The 20,011-nt window shown below is 43.7% G+C and overlaps 1 protein-coding gene across 3 annotated transcripts in view; it reads right to left on the reverse strand.

Annotated features, from left to right (window-relative positions):
* Nucleotides 1–19,023, reverse strand: part of BICD2 (BICD cargo adaptor 2) — a 50,296-nt gene extending 31,273 nt beyond the window's left edge. The window contains exon 1 of one of the 3 annotated variants that reach the window (XM_074550208.1): nt 18,564–19,023. In XM_074550208.1, coding sequence (XP_074406309.1) covers nt 18,564–18,803 — 240 coding nt within the window. In that variant the 5' untranslated portion in view covers nt 18,804–19,023. Of the gene's footprint in view, nt 1–11,861; nt 12,012–18,563 lie in introns of those variants that run through there. The other 2 variants (XM_074550209.1, XM_005494336.3) reach the window with 2 other exon arrangements.
* Between the last annotated feature and the right edge of the window lie 988 nt (nt 19,024–20,011).

Raw genomic sequence — 20,011 nt, forward strand, 5'->3', positions numbered from 1 at the left:
TCTACAAGGTCAACCAAGAATTTAAGCTGGCACCAAAGGAACTGCTCCCTGGCTCAGCAGACAGTCCCAAGAAATCAAGTTTAACCTCTCTTTCACCTCCTCTGCCCCAACCCAGCACCTGAAATTAGAAAACCAAGAAGACAATTGTTTTAACTGGGAGCAAGATTAAGAGGTTCAGGATGAGAAGACACTCCTTCCACTCACTCTTTAATTATTGGTAACCAAAGGAGCACACACACACAGAGGTGATGGTAAACACTTTCCATCCTCTTCACTGGCTTTACTTCCCAACCAAGGATGTTTCATCTGTATGGATAACAGTAAGCATGAAATCCTCCAGACATTCAAGTAAATGTTTTCCTTTTTTTTTTTTTTAATACAATAGCTAATAGCATACAGCTCTCATTGCAAGAGGACTCCTCCTAAGAACAATGCTTGCCTGCTGTGCAGGCACACCCACTCTAGAAATAACACAAGGAAGTAAGTTGCATCCTGCAAAACATATGTAATGTACCGCTTATTACACTGCTGCTTATTTACCAGCATAGTGGCTTCTCCTGGTTCTGACAATAACAGAAGCTTCCAGGAAGAAACTCCACAAGGAGTCAGAAATATGGCTGCAGAAACACAGCCCAGTACATATAAATACCTACTAGTTGTTGGTACCAGAATGTCCAGGGCATGAGGCACTTTGCGGGGAAAAAAAATTTTACAATCTCCGACTAATTATTTAAAATACCTAAGCAGATTTTGAATTACTGAAGTATTAAAGGAGACTAATGCTAAGTGTGGAATTACTTCCCGCATATGTCAAAGTTACCAGTGCTCACGTGAGCTCTGTTGTTCATGTACTTTCATGCAGAGAGCTTTATAAAAACCAAAACTACCCATCAGGCTTTCTGGTTTTAGTTGTCTTCAATCATTCTCACAGAGGTGTGCACACGTACACGTGCACAACTGCACAAGGCATTTCATCCAATGTACCATTGGTAGCTAATTCTGTGTGGCAAAACCAGACATTTTCTTGTTATCTAATTGCCCTTTAATTAAGACCTCATTACACCTGAATAACAAATTTATTTCTCCCCTAGAACCTAAGCAAAGGTCCAGACAGTTTAACCCAAATACAACTGCATAATCTTTTGTGTCCTACTAGCACAGTATTTTCAACAAACTCCAGAGGAGTCTCTCGATTCCTTCTGACATGTTCTACTTGTAACCTACATCCAGGAAGAGTAGACATATTTGAGCCTCTATTTCAAGGTTTAGGTTAAAAAGCAAGAAGGGAGAGGGACAAAACTTGGCCTTCTTCTCGCAATACAATTTCTACAAACACCCTGTAGAGAACAACTGCCAGCTGCAACAGCCACATGGCCAAGTCACTTGCTGTGGCTGGCGAGGCACTGCCAAGTGCCCTCTGATGTCTGCCTGACAGTAGTGTCAGTGTCAGAAACAATTCAAGGACAGGGTTTTACCATTGCTTAAAAAAGGGAGGACAAGTGCATTTCCATCTGTTCAACTCTGTGAGACACTTTCTGGAGTAAAGGGAGGATTAGGAAAGAGAGATACAAAATACAGGAGGAAGTGAAGCCCTGGTGCATGACTTAAACACTGGCAAACAGGAAACAGAGGCCTCCCTTAGGGCCCCATCCCTGCAGGGGTCCCAGCACCACTGCACAGGAAGGGAGAAAGCCCCTCAGCACATGACAGCACCAGCACGCTGGCAGCTATTTTTACAGGGCCCTGTAAAGATTATAGCAGTCACTGGTCATTTTGGAGCAGAATACCTGTCAAAAACAGAGCAATAAGGGGCACGGTCTTTGCTGGCAAGAGCAGGAGTTTTGGCAAAAACAGACAGCCCAACAGAGAGATCTGCACACCGTCACATACATGCTGAAGATGTTATGGATCCTGCTCCTTTGTTCAAGCCCATTCTAGCAGCATCCAGCACATCTAAAGAGACTACAGGTCATCTACATCACCATGACACTACCAGCTGCAAAGCAAGTGCCTCTTCTCTCCAAACATTCAAATAACTTTTCGTTATTTAAGTTTAGCTTTGTTTTCTACCTTATGAGCAAACCCACAGTCTGCAAAGTTCAGGCCTGATGGTACCACGGGAAGTCAATGAGTCTCACTGCTTGCAAGACAGAGCTGCCAATTACAATGGGAAACCTTACCTCAGCAAGGCCCAATGTCCACAAAAAAAAAAGAAAAAGAAAAAAAAAATTTAATCCCCGCCAGAAACCAAAATGGAGCTTCAGAGAACACCCAAACAAAGCCCACAATGTTCTGTCCTTGCCAGGAATGCAGCAGCAAGCAAGCAACAGCAAAGGGTCAAGAAAAAACTGTCCTCAGATTTCAAATTAATCAAACACAATTGCTGGCTACTGAAAAGGGAGCAGAATTAGTTAAAATAAATGACCGAATAATAACAGGACAAGAGCCTGATTATTATTGGACATGGCAAAGGGTGATCTTTTTTTGGTTAATTACAAGACTGTAAAGAGAAGTTGTGTAGATTTTTAAATTATTGGCTGAACTGTATAGCACCTTGTCAAAGAAGAAAAACACAAAAATTTCTTCCAAGTTAAAAGATGCATAAAAACTCACAGGATTCAACACAGAAAGGATGGAATTACCTAACTCTTCAGTAAATTGCACAGCAAACATTAATTACACACAAAGAAAAATTAGCTATAGTTAGAAATTAACAAAAATATGGATCATTACAAGTTCCAAAGAATGTCTTGATAAAGCTCTGTCTTGGGAGTCCAAGGCCAAGGTCTAAAACCTGAAATGACAGCAGTGCTTCAGAGGATCCAGTGAAAAACAAGGAAGAGTTGGAAAAGCACGATGAATTCACACACAGTGAGAAACTGCCAAAACCATTAGAAAGGAAATTGTCAAAGACAAGAAACTTGAATAATCTACAATGTTATTTTATCCTAAAGCCTTGGACATTCAGAATTAAAGGGCAGTAAACTAAATCTGTGAATTTTGGAGACTTTGAAAGCAGATCACAGAGCTCCTAAAATACAGCTAAGTCAAACCATAAATAAATCTTATATTTCATTAAAGAATTAATTTACAAATAATAATATTGAGACTTTGTAAGTACACATAAGGGAATTATTTTTTTCCCCCTCCAGACAAATTTAAAAATAATTACATGTTCTTCATCATCTCAAGAGATAAGAATCTCCACGGTTATTCACTTCCAACTGCAAACCCAGGTATGAAGTGCTACTGATGCATGCCCCATATGATTCCACACCTCCTGTGTAAAGGTGTGCAAAACTATGTGGTCTGTGTGGTAGGAAATAAATACAGCCACCACAAGAAAATTAAAATCCTGGCCACGAAGAGCAGACCCCAGACTGCAACAACACAAGACAGAACTGCATACACAGAGGTAAGGGCTAAGTTCAGACTCTCTTTTTATAAGAAGTACTAATGAAGAGACAATAAAGTATTACTCAAAAATAAAAATGAAGCATCTTTCTTCCAAATAATGGATCTGATTTTATTTTGTACTCATAATTTCACCACACCCCTGATTTCAGCCAGGCAGGACACTGCAGCAAAGCAGAGCTGAACAGCAGGAAGCAGAAGGAATGTTTACATTCCTGAGCAGTGCTCTCACTGCCAGATCCACTGAAAAGAAATCAATGTTATTATCATCTTTAAAAAAAACGCATACAGGAAACCTCATTTGGAATTTTGGACATGTAAGGGACTATTACTGCTTAATTGTTCCAAACATTAATTCAAAGGCTACTTATCACCACAACAGCTGTTCAACCAGCTCTTCTGTTTTGCCTATGTTTTTGTTTTCTTAGATGGGGAACGTCTGTGACAGATTCATTCATGTCTGTCACCATCCTCCAGCAAGAGGCCCTTCATGTGGTTGCTAACTGAAAATGCATCTTAAAACAAATAAACACATCTTAAGTTCTGATCTCACGTTCAGTAGGAACGCAATGCAGGTTTTGTTGCCTCTATTAATAATTTAAACATCTCTATGAAGGTTCACTTGCCCAAGGTCACACACCTGAGGAGGTGATACATGTGAACCCCTCTGCCAGCACCCCTCACTCTTGCACTTGGGTGAGGACCAGACTATTCAGGAGCCATCCTACTCCTAGGCCACAGACAGATCAAGAAGGCCCACACCAGGTCTGATCTTTGTAGTAATGGTACAGACACTGCTATATAGAATCATAAGCGAACAGGATGGGAAAAAAAAGTCTTACATAATAAGGATTTTAATAGAATTTTATATAGTAATATATTTCAGATCCTATTGCTAGAATCCCACTGAAAATCTCCAAATTACTCTTTTCCCCTCAAGGAATTTGCGTAAAAACACGGAATCAAAGCAAGCTTCTGGATATGTTTCACTGATAAGCTGCGCACAAACTTCTGTCCCCATTACTGCTCCCTCCTTCCATCCTATTTGACTGCATTTCTTTAAACAAATCCACATATTTAAGAGCAAATAAACATTTTGACTGCATCTTGCTCTACACAGTAGTTCCCCCAAGGAGAGGCTTAAAAGCCTAGTCTTAACATGGGCTCAAAAGGCAGTCTCCTCCTGTTCTCAAAGGTGAATTTTGTTATTTAATAATCCAGTTCAGCAATTCCAAGAGCAGTGAAAAGTTAACCCCCCTTAATTGATTAATGTTGCGGCAGTAGCCTCACGCAGTAACAGTAATTTAAACTACAGTTTTACACACACACCTGCCTTGATTAAAACAAACCAATCCATACTGCCAAGACTCTTTGCTTTCATGCAACACTTAATACAGCGCATGGCTGGTGGCTGGTGAGTGGACAGCCAACAGCATGGACCCAGCACACACAGTCACAGGCAAAGGCATCTCCCATCACCACAGTATCCAGGGTCAGGACTTCAGCAACAGCTACCTCCCAAGTTTCATATGGTATGAGCCATACTAGGAAGTGGTAAATAACTACTTCTCCATAGACCTCATAGGGGACTTTGGAGTTGTATCTACAGGCAGATCAATAAAAAAGCGTGAGTCCTCTCCACACACAAACCATCCCAGGACCATTGCTGTACAGGTTGGTTGGACAGTGGCCCAAACAATAAGCTGTTTTCAGAAAACCAGGGATTCATCCTCTTATGTGGCATGAGGGAGGGATTAAGCCTTAATTTAGCACCATTTAGAAAAGATTACCCTTTAATTGCAATAGGAGTTGGCAGACACTGGCAGCAATGAAAAGCCTTTGTCCTGCAAAGCTTCCAGGCAGTCAGTGACAGCTCCCAGGCCAGCAGCAGAGAGCCAGCCCATGCTGTCCCCAGCCAGCTGCTCAAGGCCACTGGACCGATGGGGCAGAATGCGGGAGCCACACAGCTGCATCACAACTGCAGAGACAAACCCCTCATTGATTGGCATTCATTGGGTAGGGTTTGTGGGGCTGCCACAGTGCACTGAGGAGCCAAAGCTGTCAGAAGGGCTCAGCTGCCAGTACCACCCAGAGCCCTGCCCGGTGGGACCCAGCTGGTTTGGGCAAAGATCCAGTACTGGGCATCTGCCCACTTCCTGCCTTCTGCTATCAGTCTGGCCCAGTCAGCAGAGGAAGATCCCCACTGACCTCAGCTCTGCTATTCTCTGGTGACAGGGCAAGAGAGGTGTCATGCTGTATTTTCTGGCACTGAGAATTCTGCTAAAGCAGATACCTGACATGCCTCAGGTGGAAGGTTGGCAGATCCCTGCCAAGGGTTCCCAGTAGCCCATTGCTGCTCAGGAGCCTGTTACAAATGTCTTCTGATTTAGAGCAAAGCTAAATGATCTTCCAAACTGGCACCCAGGAAAATATAGTTCTTGTTCAAACAGATTTTGTTGCAGCAGTAACATGTGTTTCAGATCTGTGCTGGATTAATCCAAGTTTAGGCTGGCTGGCATAGGACATCCCAAAGCCTACAGCAGTTTAACTCAGGCCAGCTTTATTTTTAAAGGTTCAGTGAAAAGTAACAATTTCTATGCATAGACAAGTCTTTATATCAAGGTTTAATTCCCTTCCTCTCCACTTCTTACCCATGCTGGGCAGTGCCTGGCATTTCTGACAGCCTCAGGCCTGAAAGATGAAGCCACTGTTCAGCTGGCTGAGCCATCTCAGCTTACTGGGAACCAGCGAGGGGAGAAAGAGCTCTGTGGCATGGAGGCTGGGAGCTGGAGAAGAAAACTGTGTGACTGATTAGATCAGGAGCCATGAGAAGTACTAGTGTCAAGGGAGAAAGCAGGTCTTGTAAGGAAGAGGCAAAGAGAATGTGTCCAAGGGAAAAGATAAGAGATGACAGTCAAGACAGTGGCACAGGGCAATAGCAGCAGGATGAGGGTAACAGCAGCAGGATGATAAGCGGCTGCAATGGAATTCAACAGGAAACCAAGGAAGAGGAACAAAACCAAGCACAGGATGAAGTAGGAGTGGGAAGAAGAGACATGAGCCTGTAAGCTGCTTGTCCACTTCAGATATGAAAGGGCAGCCTCATCCTCTTTGTGTCCTAACTCCTTCCAGTTTCTTAGCCTGTGGCTGAAGTTTGCCTCCTACCCTGGAAGAAAACCTGACCAGTAATTGTGTAATTTGCTCAGGGCATTCTTTCTAAAAAACTTTCAAGTTTTGAAAGTTCAACACCAAGTAGTCTGGCATTGCACTCAAGAACATCTTAGAAAAAAATTCAAGAGTATATTATTAGTTATCCTTGGACATTATTACACTTTGCATTCACTGTCACTGCTACCCTTGCTGCTCATTCTAAAATGAAACACTGAATACAATCATACAGGACTGATGTCTAAAGCACAATTATTCCAAAATAAAATTCTGATCAGAACAAAGAACTGAGAGTTGTATCTTGTACTCTATGACACACTGAAGCAGACCAGTGTTACTTTTTAAGAATACAAGGGAGAATTTTGTCTCTCCAGGAGTTCATTTCATATTTAGAGCTTGAATTTCAGCAAGTTGATTTGTTGCATTATAAACAGACACTAGTTTTAGGCACATAAAGGCCACAAAGTTAAAGAAAAAATGAAAGAAATTGAGTAGGAGGAACCCTAGCCATCCACACAGATGTTATTCAAATTCCTCAAACATAACTTTTCCATCATTACTGCAGTCTTCTGCACTACAAAAACAAAGAGAAAGAGACATATACCTATTATCTACAGACCTGAAATTTCAAGACACTAGATCAGTAATCCAACAGCAAAACACTACAAACTACACTCTGCTGCAGCACCAAAGGCAGCATTAAGACAGTTCTTAAAACACAAGAAGAGAAGTTAAACAATTCAAGAGTTAAACAGCCTAAGCCTGAACACTGGAGAGCATTCCTGGGTCCACAGACACCAAGTACTAGGCTGTTCCCAATAGATCTAGAATCCTTTAGAAGTAAAATCTAGCTTTAGCGACTCATTGAACTAAGAGGCAATGCAATAAAACTTGGATCTGCATGAACTCCACATCTCATGGAGACTCTATTCTCTTGTTGAGCAATGCCTACTGAAGATTAAGGCCACATTCTTGATACAAAGCCTAATGTTATGTGCAGTAAGACAAAACTAACACATGACTAGCACAGCATGGTACCAGGCAACAAATGGAGCTCATGGCAAGAAAAATACTTTCATCAAATTAATCACTTTCTATGGAGATGACCCCTGCCACAGAGAACAATGATAATAAAACAAGAAAATACATTTCTCATAAAGCAGACATACAGTGTCAACCTTAATGCTCTTTCAGGTCTATTATGGGAAAAAGAGCATTCACAGCTACATTGAGAGTGGCAGACCACAGGGCTGATAAATGCTCTTTAAGGCCTCTTCTCACAACTCCCAGAGCCAAGAACCTTAAAAACAAACAGATGCCTCACAGAGGCTTCACCAGCCCCAAAAGCCTCCCTGGATGAGCCAGATTCCAAGATGCTCCCCAGCTGTAGTCTGTCACACTGAGGAGCATGAAAGGAATTTATGCCTTACTATCCTCCCCAAAAACTCTAACAATAGGGAGGTAAAAGGGAACATCAGATCAATTTTCATGTTAACGGACTTTGTGTCACATTAAAAGGGCCCATTTGCTTCAGTCCCAATAAGGTATTTCTATTTTAGGGCACTCAGCCACACAGGCTACACTAGAACAACCAGCTACAAACCAGTGGAGTAGCTATTTTTCATATGTGTGTGTGTATATATATATATATATATATATGAGTCTGCATATAATTGCCGCTCTGTCCCACAAAATTCCTTTACTGTACTGTTATTGTTTGGCTTCTACTTGTTTCCCAAGTGAAATGAGTAGGCATTTCTCCCTGTCTCCTTCTACAGAGAGAAAATAAGACTAAGCTGATTTATTATTAAGTGCTCAGATGTAAAAGCTGTCTGAAACATAACACTGCTATGAAAGCTGCACTCTTCCTTTCCATGAGAGCCTAGAAAACAGAATATTTCAATGGGAAAGTTTTCCTCCAAACTTCCAGGACAGACAATGCTCAAGTCCACTATCCCAGCAGCCTTGACAAAAAGTCTACAACACAACCCTCAGAGGCCTTCTCTAATTCCTAAAACCCTTCCCGATTTCAGAAAGAAGAGATCGCAAGGTGTGTACTTAAGCCTCAGTCAAGCCATGACGAGTCCTGGCTATAGTTTTACTCCAATTCACTACTATGCTTACCTCCACTGTGAACCCTGAAGGACAGAAAAGTGATACATGAGTGAAAACTAGTCCTGAAATACAGGCTTTCCCCACCCCAGAACCCCACAGAAGTTAAAGGTAACCACAATTCATTCACATGTATTGTATATATCACATGTATTGCATATAATGTAACTCCTTGTTTAAGGAGTTACATTAGCAGTTTACAAGTATAGAGAATTGAATGATGCAGAATACACGCAGATGTGAGGGGAGGGCATCAAAATTGCCAAACAGCAGAGTGATTAATAGGATCACTGCAGAAGTCTACATGCACGAATAAAACTATAAAATCTATGAAATGCCTGACAATGACAGATAATTAACTCTTCTCTGCATTCCTTTCCTAAGGGGTAATACTGCAAGTATCACAGTAGACAGCATTCCGTCAGCCCTCCTGAAGTGCAGACACACAACTAACATGTCTCATGTGCTCCACTTGGTAAAACACAGATTCAGCTACTCAGTCCTTCAGTGTGTATTCACTGACTAAATAGAGCAGGAGGGGATAAACAATATGAATTAGTTCAAACTTCAGAATTTAAACTATGGGGCATATTTTAAAGCACAGTATGTAAAAAACATACATATGTAAGCAACAAAGTAACAGAATTTAGATACTGAAGACTGGAAGGGAGCTATTGAAGGTTACATACTCCAACCTTCCTGCTTAAAAGCAGGGTCACCACTAAAAACATGCTCAAGACATTGTCCAGTTGGGATTTCAGTGATCCCAAGCTGAAGGCCACATAGCCTATGGGCAAAGAATAAAAAATAAGTTACATATGGCACATTGTGTTGTGGTCACTCATGTGCTCAGTCTTTAGTTTTTATGGACTGCTCTGTAGCAACATAAATAATACTGGAGGCTAGCGCTGAACAACTCCTCAGCTTGATTTCTTCCAAGTGACTCAAATCTGGTCTTTAAATATTTCTATGATTACTGAATGATCTTAGAACAAGACTTTTTTGTATCCATTGTGGAGAGGGGGAAATGTTTTAAAACAATCCTACTTCCCAAACACTGCTCTAATTTAGCCATTAAGTGCAAGTGGTCCTGTTTCCCAGGCAATAGTTTGGATATCTTGGCTTCAGCCCACCTTTAAGTAGCTTCCTGAATTGGACTCAATTAGTATAAAACATACACGCAAAAAAAAGAGGTATCAATAACCCCTAAAGAAGAAACTTGCAAAAACACCTTCTATTTTGCATTTTGTCTCTGAGTCAAATGTGTCTGAAAGGGAACCTGATAGAGCTTCAGGTGGAAGCAGATGTTATACTCAACCCTGTAAACTGCACCAAGAGCCAGAAGTGTCTAGTGCATCCATATGAACCTTCCTACCAGCAGATGCTCCTCATCAGCACCCTCGGAACCCTTTTCATCTATGCCAACCACTATAACATGAATCTCACTCAAAAAATACATCTCTCATCACTTTCTAAATCAGCTACGTGCTGCAGTGTTGCACCTTCCCAGGGAACATCCCATCTCTGCTGCTCACCGTCACAGCACCTAGCACACTTGCCCCAGTAAACCACCTTCAGCAAGAGAACACCAAGCTATTAACAGGCAAATCTGGTGTAAGACCAACATCAGCTCTCCACCACTGACAGACTTGACTTATCTGTCTGCAAAATCAAACTTTTATGTGAGGCTGGCTAGCCATTTCTTAGTTAAAACCATATACTTTCTGAAAGCATTCCCAAAAGGGAGCCAAGTGGAATTGCTTTGCACAGCTATTGCCCACAGTGAACCAAGACACAAGTCAGAAGCTTTTATTTACATAGATACAAGTCTCATAAAGCTACTGCATTATACTGAGCCAGAGAAAAATTCAAATCTAGACTGCTGCTGGATGATTTCTGCTGAATCGGAGACCTGCATTTATTAGAGAAGAATGTTTTGGCAAGATGATCTTTCTTTGTTTGATAGTATATACCAAAGATGGGGGCACATGCTACATGACACACTCATTACTGCTTGCGACCTGTTGGGGACAGTCACACTCATCCAACAATAGCCAATTCCTATTTCAGAGGCCAAATGCTCTCTCCAAATGACATCATAGAAAATCACTAAATAATTATATACTGATTGCTTGAAAATGCATTTTTCATTTCCTTCCTAGTATCACATTGGTGAGAAGTTTCACCCACAGCTTCCAAGAACTAGAGGGCTGAGTGGACTACAGATACATCATGCAGCAGCCAATTTGGACATCACAACCAAATTTCTCCCTCAAAACACACACAGCCTTGTGCAGCAAGATGCGAGAAAATCCCTTCTGGTTTAGAATTACCCATTCATACAACAGAACAAGCTCCAAACAAACACCATTCTTCATCATCGGAAAATACAGTGGATTCTGGCCTTGGAAAATCAGATATAGCAAATTCTCTGTGCACGGGAAGCAATGAATCTTGTTTGATTTGGGCAGGCTGGATCCCAGTTATGGTATTAGGTCAGTATACTTCTCTGCCTTAGAGCCAGAGCTGAACTACAGGCCCAGTTCTGTGCAGCACTGACACTGAACATGCAGAAGGACTTCCTAATGAACTCACCAAATACTGTCTCACTGTCTACAGCACAGCACTCTGCACCATGCTGGGAGCTTGCCAAGCCCCACACTGCACACTGGCAACAACTGAGGGGTGAAAAAAAATCATTTAAGGAGACCAAGGACTGCAGCATGCTGCAGAGTCTGGGCTATCCAGCACGACTCAGCACCCCACCAGACATACCACTTGTTTCAGCGAGAGCTGTATAGGGCCTCGCATGGCACAGCTGCTTTCCAAACACGGACACAGGACTGCAGAGAATTCATATCCATTCCCACACTGAGCTTCAACTACGCTGGGACCGAACAGCCCAAATTAGCCCCATATCCCTTCTTGCTCAGAGTCCCAGCGGCAAACCTGTCTGTGGGCAAGACACACTACACCTTTTAGAAGATTCCTCAGGTAAGTCCCCACTCCAAAGTGAGGTGAGCCTGACATCCACTGCCTGGTGCATATTTCAGCCAGAAAACAGCAGAGAAGAGAGGAGGGGGAGGAAAGTAGGAGGTGGAAGGAAGGAAGATGAGCTGGAGAATGGGGAAATGAAGAAAAAAAGCCACAGTTTACAGCTATTATACCTAAAACTCTGGCCCTTCCCTGAAATGGAGGGTCTTCCATTCATTTGGATGGCAAAGTTGATTTATGTCATTTCCCTCTGCTGAGGTTTTGTAGGCGATATTTCAAACCCACACTATATTCCTCTGTTGCTGGGTTACCAAATCTGAACAAACAATTCTCTGCAGTCTGCCAAAAGCAGAGAAAGCAAGCAAATGAATGCCTGGAGTATGCATCACCCTCTGGAAGCCATCTTACAGCCCAAAGCTGCTACAGATTACTCACAAGCTTACATACCATAGAGTGAAAGAGGAAATGGTGAACTTATTAAGTCTGAGGGCAGTGCATAGACTTGAGAACTGCTGCTCCCACCCTCCTGCATCCTCCTAGTAAAATCAGACAATTTTCCAAATCATTAGAATTCTCCTGCAGACTAGAAGAAAGTCTGGTCAAAGGGATATTTTGAGTATTAAGTCAAATATTGGGTATTAATACCCCTGAAACTAGCAAGCATGTTTCATAGATTTTGAAAGGATGAATCAAGATTTGAAATGAGGAAACCACAACAGCCCATGTGATGAAACACCAGCGACTCTAGGTTTAAGACTTTCAGTTTCCAGGCAGGACATCTGCCACATCAGCGGTTGCACAAAACTTCCGCTTCAGGGGTGTGGGAACACATGGATATCCCCCACTGTGAAGCCCTCTGAGTTCACTCCAGTCCTCAGTAATATTGCTTGGAATCTTCCCCTGCAGCACCCGTGCAGAGAAGCCACAAGCGTGCAGCATTTGGTCTAGTGTTTTGTATGCGAAGACGGTCTGCCCCTGTTCTCTGAACACCCAGGCAGCTTCCCATCCCACCTTCAAGCCCCAGCTCCCAGGTACCCTCATGGACTGCACATTGAAGGATGCCAAACGCAAGGCTCTAAGGAACAATTAATTTGTGTAAATACAAGAAATGCTACAAGAGAGACTATATCCCAGGAGAGACCTCAACCAAAGCCACCAGCCTGAACAACACTGCCACTGCAGTATTCCCAGGACTGCTAATTCCCAGCAGCCAGGCCAGACAGATCCCGCTCGCTGTGCAGCTGCTCTCTGTGGTGTTAAGGCAGCAGCTTCGTTGCCAAGCTCAGCAGAAAGACTAGCTGAAGCTGCTCTTCTCATTTCTTGTTTGCTGCTGCTTTAACACACTCTAGGTGAGGTGGTACCTGCACAGCCACGCACAACACGCCTGCGACACAAACTGACCTAATTTAAGAACAAAACCAAAATAAAGAAAAATAACAAAGAAAATTTGGCACAGTTCCACAGCATAGTTTTACTATATCCCCTCCACTGGACAGCAAACACTCCATGCTGCCACACCTCCAGGGAAAAAATAGGTAGCAAATTGCACTACGGCTGACAAACATCAAAACCTCGGGTTAAACTTAATGAAGAAACTTAGAAACAAATTATCTAATGTCTACTAGTGGTCAGGGACAGACCTCATTTTGGGCCAAGGCACAGACAAGCATCGCAAACCAAAAGTAAAACATAATTTTTCCCCAAGACCCAGCTCTCAGCTGAGACTACAGCAATTTAGGGAAAACTACTTCTGCAGAAACGTGGGGGTTTTTAAAATAAGTTTTAAAAGTTCCTTACTATTCATCCAAATACTTATGGTTGTTCTAATACATAAGGTATATTAATTTTATCAGAAAAAGACCAAGAAGAACATTCAGCAATTTCATAAAATAATCTGAAATCATAATTTCAAGAATATTATTTATTATTTTTAAGAAAGGCAGTTCAAGGAACAACAGCAAAGAAAATAAATTTAGTAACATGAAACATTACAGGTTAGTATTTCCAGTACATCAGGAAGAACTGGAACATTTAATTTTTCACATTTTGGTTTCTTCCTAAATAAGGATATGTGAGAAAAGTAGCTTTTCCAAAACATGGTACTAAGTGTCTATACCACTGCAAACATCAGATTAATATCAGGGGTGCCTCTATTCTTCATATAAAGCAACTACGATTTATCAAAATATAAGAGGCTTAATTTACACAGGAATATTTTGCTTACCCCACCACAGCTTTCAGCCTGATTTGACAGTAGAGACAGCAATTGCGTTCTAACATTTCAAGTGTGGCAGGTGCTGAAGTCCAAGTAACAATCACCACTAAGTCCCCAAGACAGATTCACCAAAGCATAACCATTTTCACCTAACATGCACAAATTTGCTATCAGTTTCCTAAATTCAATTTGCAGTTGTACGTTTCCTACTCCAAATTTACATCTGTATAACCAGAATTAAATTTCACCTAAGCTGGCCTATTTAAGTAAACATTTATTTTATTAAATCCTTTGATTTTAACTGCACTGCAAATTTAGAGGCAATCTCAAAAATATTAACATCCTTTCCTTTCAGCAGGAATCAATACATCACCTGAATATTTAAGAGGAAGAGGCTGCAGATGTGTACCTGAGGCTTAGAGGTACTGAAACTGAACATCATTATTTACCATAATTAAATACAAAGACTTGGTCAATCCAGCATTGATTCATGTGCACAGAGGGTCTAATCCCAGTCTGTCATGAGTTTGTTAGGTGCCTTTAGCCTAGCTGTTTCTTCCCTCTTTGCCTTTATGTTCTTACACACAAAATGAGAACAGCAGTACAAACTGGCAAAAGGCACTGGATAAATCCAGTGGGGAAAATCACTGCTACTTCAGCAAGCAGTTTACAATGTCTATCTACAAGGTACACAGCACTACATGAGGTAGACAGGAAAGGCAGTGATTTCTCCTTCACTTCTGAAGAAGCACAGGTAAACATTCATTAATAAAATGTAACATAACGAAATGTAAAACCAGCCTGGATGAAATATAATGTACCAAATTAACTAGCACGTATGTAAGTCAATTAAGTAAAACTTCTGTCAGCGATCACAGATCTTCTACACCCCACCTCAATATAAATTCAAACAGCAGAAATATTACAGCCTGGGACAGACACATCACCTCAGCTGCATCATACACCCCACTTGGGCTTCATGGGAAATGAATGAGTGTTTCTTTTAAAGTCTGCTTGCAAGATTACCCAGGAATTGCCAACAGAGAAGTCATAAAATGGCATTAAAGTCAATACATGATTTTTAAAGGCAAAAAACAGAAACAAGGGCCACTGTTACCATACAAAGAAATTAAGAGCCCTGTGGAGATCTTGTAACCTTGTTCCCTCCTTAAAAACCACAAACCATCTATGTTACACTGTGACACACTAACATATGCTTTTCGACCTTAAGGATAGACATAGTCCACTTAGGAATTTTTGCATTGTTTCAGAAATGATTAATCATAATGCCCATGTTTTCCCAGAGTTTAAACACAATTCTACAATCACCAATACAAGAAAACCTCTTAATCAGAAAGGAGCAGCCAGTTTCATAACTGAGCTGGTTATGAATCTGACATCTCAAAGCAACCCTGAAGTACTGAGCAAAGCTGATAACCTCTTTTTCAAGCAAACCTTCCATGCTACATTCCCCCACAAATCATCAGGAAAGCAATAACTGAATCCTCAGACAATCACTTTGTGAGCTGGAGTGCACAAAGGTGTGATCATATGTATCATCCACGTAAGAAGCGTCTCTGCCCAGGCATGTAGTCAGCCCCGTCATTTATGTAATTGGCAATATCACAAAGGCTTGCAGGGTGACTTACCAGCTGAAACAAAGCCTACAGAAAAAACTTAAGTTACTTCATCTCCTAGAGGGAGTGAAAAATGAATAAAATTATATGTTCACAACACAATGTAGTATTTTACTACAAGAAAACCAATATCTTATTTCTCTGAACTAGGGAAAACATTTAACATAATCTTTACTACAGTTTGAAATTAATTCCTTTTTACAAAAGCAAATAACAGTAAGTCTTCCTGGGAAGACAGTTTGTATTTCAGTTTTGTTCTGTCAAATAAAATGACAGAAGAAATGCAGCAGAAAGTACCTCAAAAGATATATGAGATCAAGTCAGCATACATACAAGTAAAAGAACAAACTTAGAGAAAACCTGACCCCTGTTAAAAAGGGGTTGGTGTGGAGGTTCAGCACAGCAAGGACAGAGCAGCTCCCCATTTTCAGCAGGACAACTTGGATTGCAAATACTGAGAGTACACTGACACCTTTACCAAACGGGATACCGCTCTGACAATGCCATTCACATTTACCAAAGGGATGCAACAGTGGAGGTTAAGGCTCTGAATTTCTGACACATTGGAGACTGGGTGGCAGGGAGGAGAATCTGGCCAGAAAGATCTGATAACTACAGCAGAAAAGCCTGTACTTTCAACAAACTGTATCATAAAGTTCCTACGCTCTGAACACGTTTACCTATGGTATGAATAGGACCATTATACAGGAGTTATAATATTAAACTAATTAAAGCATATCCAAATCTACAATACCCAGCAGGACAGAAAACCACCGCATGCTTGCCCCACACCCTGCCTAACATGGCCTTGTGCCGCTTAGCTCACTCAACACAGATGAACAAAGTAAGCTCTATAGAGACTAAAAGTGCTATACATTAAAAGGCTGCATGAAGTCACGGTTAAGAAGCAAGAGATAGAAAGCAATACTGTTCTAGTTTCACATCAATCTCCGACATTCCCCAAGAACAACTTCAGTAACCCAAGGTGGAGTCTCTTTAGGTTGGAGCGTGACACGTAGTAAGTCTCATATGCAGCATTCCTCTAACTGAGTGTGGGAAAAACAAGAAGTTGCATAAAACAGCAACAATGATAAATTCCTTCTCCAAGCATATGCTTCATACATCTGCTAAAGGTTTACAAGATCTACAGCAAACCAGATTCCTGCACAGCATCACAAGAAAGCTAGAGGAGCAATTCTCTTTCCCTGAGTAGGCTATCAGAGTACTCAAGCTGTTCCCAGAATTGTCTGCTTCCCAGGTTTTGACTTAATTAGAGCAGGACATGAACACACAAAGCAAATCCTTCAAAATGTTAAAAGCCAAAAAGAGTGAATCATTGCTGATTCTGCCTTTTTTTTTTCCTTTTTAAATGCTTTTACAAGCTTCTCAATTGTAACAGCCCTAAATGAATAAAAATACAGTACCATCAAGCTCTTTTCCATCTGCAAGTCAAAACATGTAATGCCCAAACACACATAGCACAGCCCAGTGACTAAAGCACTACCTGTGATGGAGGCATCTTGGCTCCCACTGGTGTGTCAGGCACTGCCCTGCCGAATGAGGTTGGGCCAGTCCCATAATGTCTCCATGCTATGTCTCGCATTCCACCTACCAACTAGGTTTACTGACTTTTCTCTCCCTTGAGCTCAATTCTACAACTGGCTCTGCCCTTGACTTCCAAGTTTCTGCTCCTGTATGCTGCTGTAACTGTGCTGGTCTCAAGTGGCTTTAGGAACAGCAGCATATCCGTTCAACTTGCATATTTAGTTAACAAGTTTATAGCCATGTAATTCAAAGTAATTAATCTCTTTGCTTATACTTGTTTAATGCAATAAAAGCAAAACAAAGCTTCATTTACAAGAGCAAAAGATATATAGTAAGCAGGAAGGGAAGGCATTCACCAATTCAGCTGATTTTATACCAGTCTGTTACAAGCATTTATTTTTCCTTTGAAATACTGTATTCTGATTTTATTTTAAATCCATCTCCAACTGAATAAACAAAAGCTAAGTCCCACTGGATACAATTTGTACGGGTCAAATCCACCTATATTCACCTCTTAGGCTGTATGTCAAGGCAAGGCCTTATCAGCAGCACAAGGTTTGCCTGCATGCCAAATCACTGAACCAAACAAAGCTATACGCAGACAAGTTCCCATGGGCCATGCTCTACAGTGGGCTGACAGGATCAGCTCATAAGGAGCGCAAACCACCACTACGCATTCTCTGACTGCTCCCCCGACAGCACTTTTCCCACATTCCACACCTAGAGGAGATCTTGCATGAGAAGAACTCATTGTACAAATTGCCTAATACAGCGTTTCTACTGACAAACTTTACTCTCCTGTACAGATTAGGTCCGGAATTTCCCTTAAAATAGAAAGTAATAAAAAATACGCTAAGGGCAGGACCTGCGCCAAAGCTATATGAACTAAAGTCTGCTGTACTATTTTCGTGGTGGTCCCCATTGAGTAAGTGATTAACACCAACGTACGATTTCTCCTTCCACACAAAAGCAGGCATATGACAGCATCGTCACCGCACCTTGGTCCCGGCCCTCGCCCCCCGCCGCCTGCTTGGGTTTTGCTCGGGGGCGCGGTGGCGGCAGCCCCAACCCCAGGGAGGGGCAACCCGACCCGGCTTCTCTTCCTACGCAGCCCTGGGGCGGCCCACCCACCGGATCCCGTGGCGGAACGGAACGGGACGGAAAGATAAAGAAAAGCGTCTACTCGCTTCCCTCCCTTTTCACCGGAGCGGAGGTTGGAGCAGAAAGGCCTTTTTTTCCCATCCCTTCCCTCTTCTGGGCCGGCCTGCTGCCCGGCACCTCGGAGCTGTCATTTTGGGGAGGGGGCAACCGCCCTGCCAGAGCCCGATGGTCGCCCCACAGTACCCCGGGAACCCTCACCCTGCCGTCCCCCGACTCCAAAGCGGCCCCGTTCCCACCGCTCAGCGCTGCCTTCGCCCTTCCACCCGCCACGGCCGCGCTAAGGACCAGGCCGCCCACCTGCCGCCGCTCCGCCTCACCTCCTTCAATTGCTCCATCTCGGTGCGGATGGTCTCGTACTCCAGCTCCAGCTCCTCATACTGCTGCTTCAACTGCTGCTTCTCTTCCAGGACTGCCAGCCCGTACTCCGCCGCCTGGATCTTCTCTCGGGTGGTCTCGCCCAGCTCCTGGAAGAGACGCTTGACCTCGCTCCGCAGCCACTCGGGCTCCGACTCCATCACCAGCCGGGCGTACTCCTCCTCCTCCATGGCCAGCGACATGTCGGCGGAGGGACCGCCGGCCGCCGAGGCGGATGGGCGAAGGGGTGAACACGCAGGCCGTTTACCACTCCTAACAGCGGCACGGCTCGCAGGCGGCCACGGCAGGGCCCGCTCGGGCCGCCATCGACGGGCCAGGCGCGCGCCGCACCCGCCACAGATCCTCCTTGGATCCCGCCCGCCGCCGCTGCACTCGCCGCAAGCGCCGAACGCAGTGAAATCATTCAAAAGGCACGGCCGGGCCGGTGCCCCACGGGACGCTGGGAGTGGGAGTCCTCAATACTCGCCGCGCCGCACTCGGGGGGGCTTGCCGAACTACAACTCCCGGCAAGCACCGCGACAAGCGAGGGTGGTGGCGGGTGAGGAGGAGAGCGACCTCTGCCAGGAGGCGCGGGGTAGCGCGACGGTGAGAACGTAGGGCCGGCGGTGCCCGGGGACGGCCTGGCCGGACAGCGAACGCACCCCGGGCCCCCCCAGTGACCCCGGATACAAATTCGGGCGCAGGCCCCGGGATCACGGGCACGTACCCCGTGCACACAACCCGTGTACACGCCCTGGAGGCCCAGACCACGCTCAGGAGGGCTTTCGTGGCAGGTTTGAGAAAGCGTCGGGATCAGCTAGGTATGAAAGATGAGGGCCGAGCACCACAGTGTGTGTGGGGGAAGACGTTCCGGTGCAGCGGGCGGTGCCACAGCAGCACGGAGAGGACAGAGAGTCCCAGAAGACTGGCACCAGCCCCACACCAGCCAGCCCCACATGAGAGCTTCCAGCATCCCACTGTTCCCGGCGTTGTGCATCTAGGGGTGGAATATCTGCTACAAGGCGTTCTCTACTCACCGACCGGGACCAGACCATGTCCCCGAGTCATCCTGAGGATAACCACGGCCACGGGACAAGGTGTTCCTCTATGGCTGAGCTACCTGATGAAAGGAGGGATAGGTTGCATCAAGAGCCAGTGCCGTGACCAGCCACGGAACAGTGACACTTGGGCAGCTGAAAAGGATTTGCCATCCTGTGAGGAAAATGGCATCAGTCTTTGCCCCAGGTTACACCCATTGGGAACATTTGGTGGCAATAGCACAGGGACTGGGACACTCATTGGGGCACCACGAGTAGAACTAATTTCTAAAGCATAGTGATGACTGAACAGAGACAAACCTCTACTAGTTAGACCATTGCAATTCCTAAGCAGCCCCATAAAGGTGGGGTGT

Source organism: Zonotrichia albicollis, chromosome 12, assembly GCF_047830755.1.
Source record: "Zonotrichia albicollis isolate bZonAlb1 chromosome 12, bZonAlb1.hap1, whole genome shotgun sequence".
Classification (NCBI taxonomy): domain Eukaryota; kingdom Metazoa; phylum Chordata; class Aves; order Passeriformes; family Passerellidae; genus Zonotrichia; species Zonotrichia albicollis.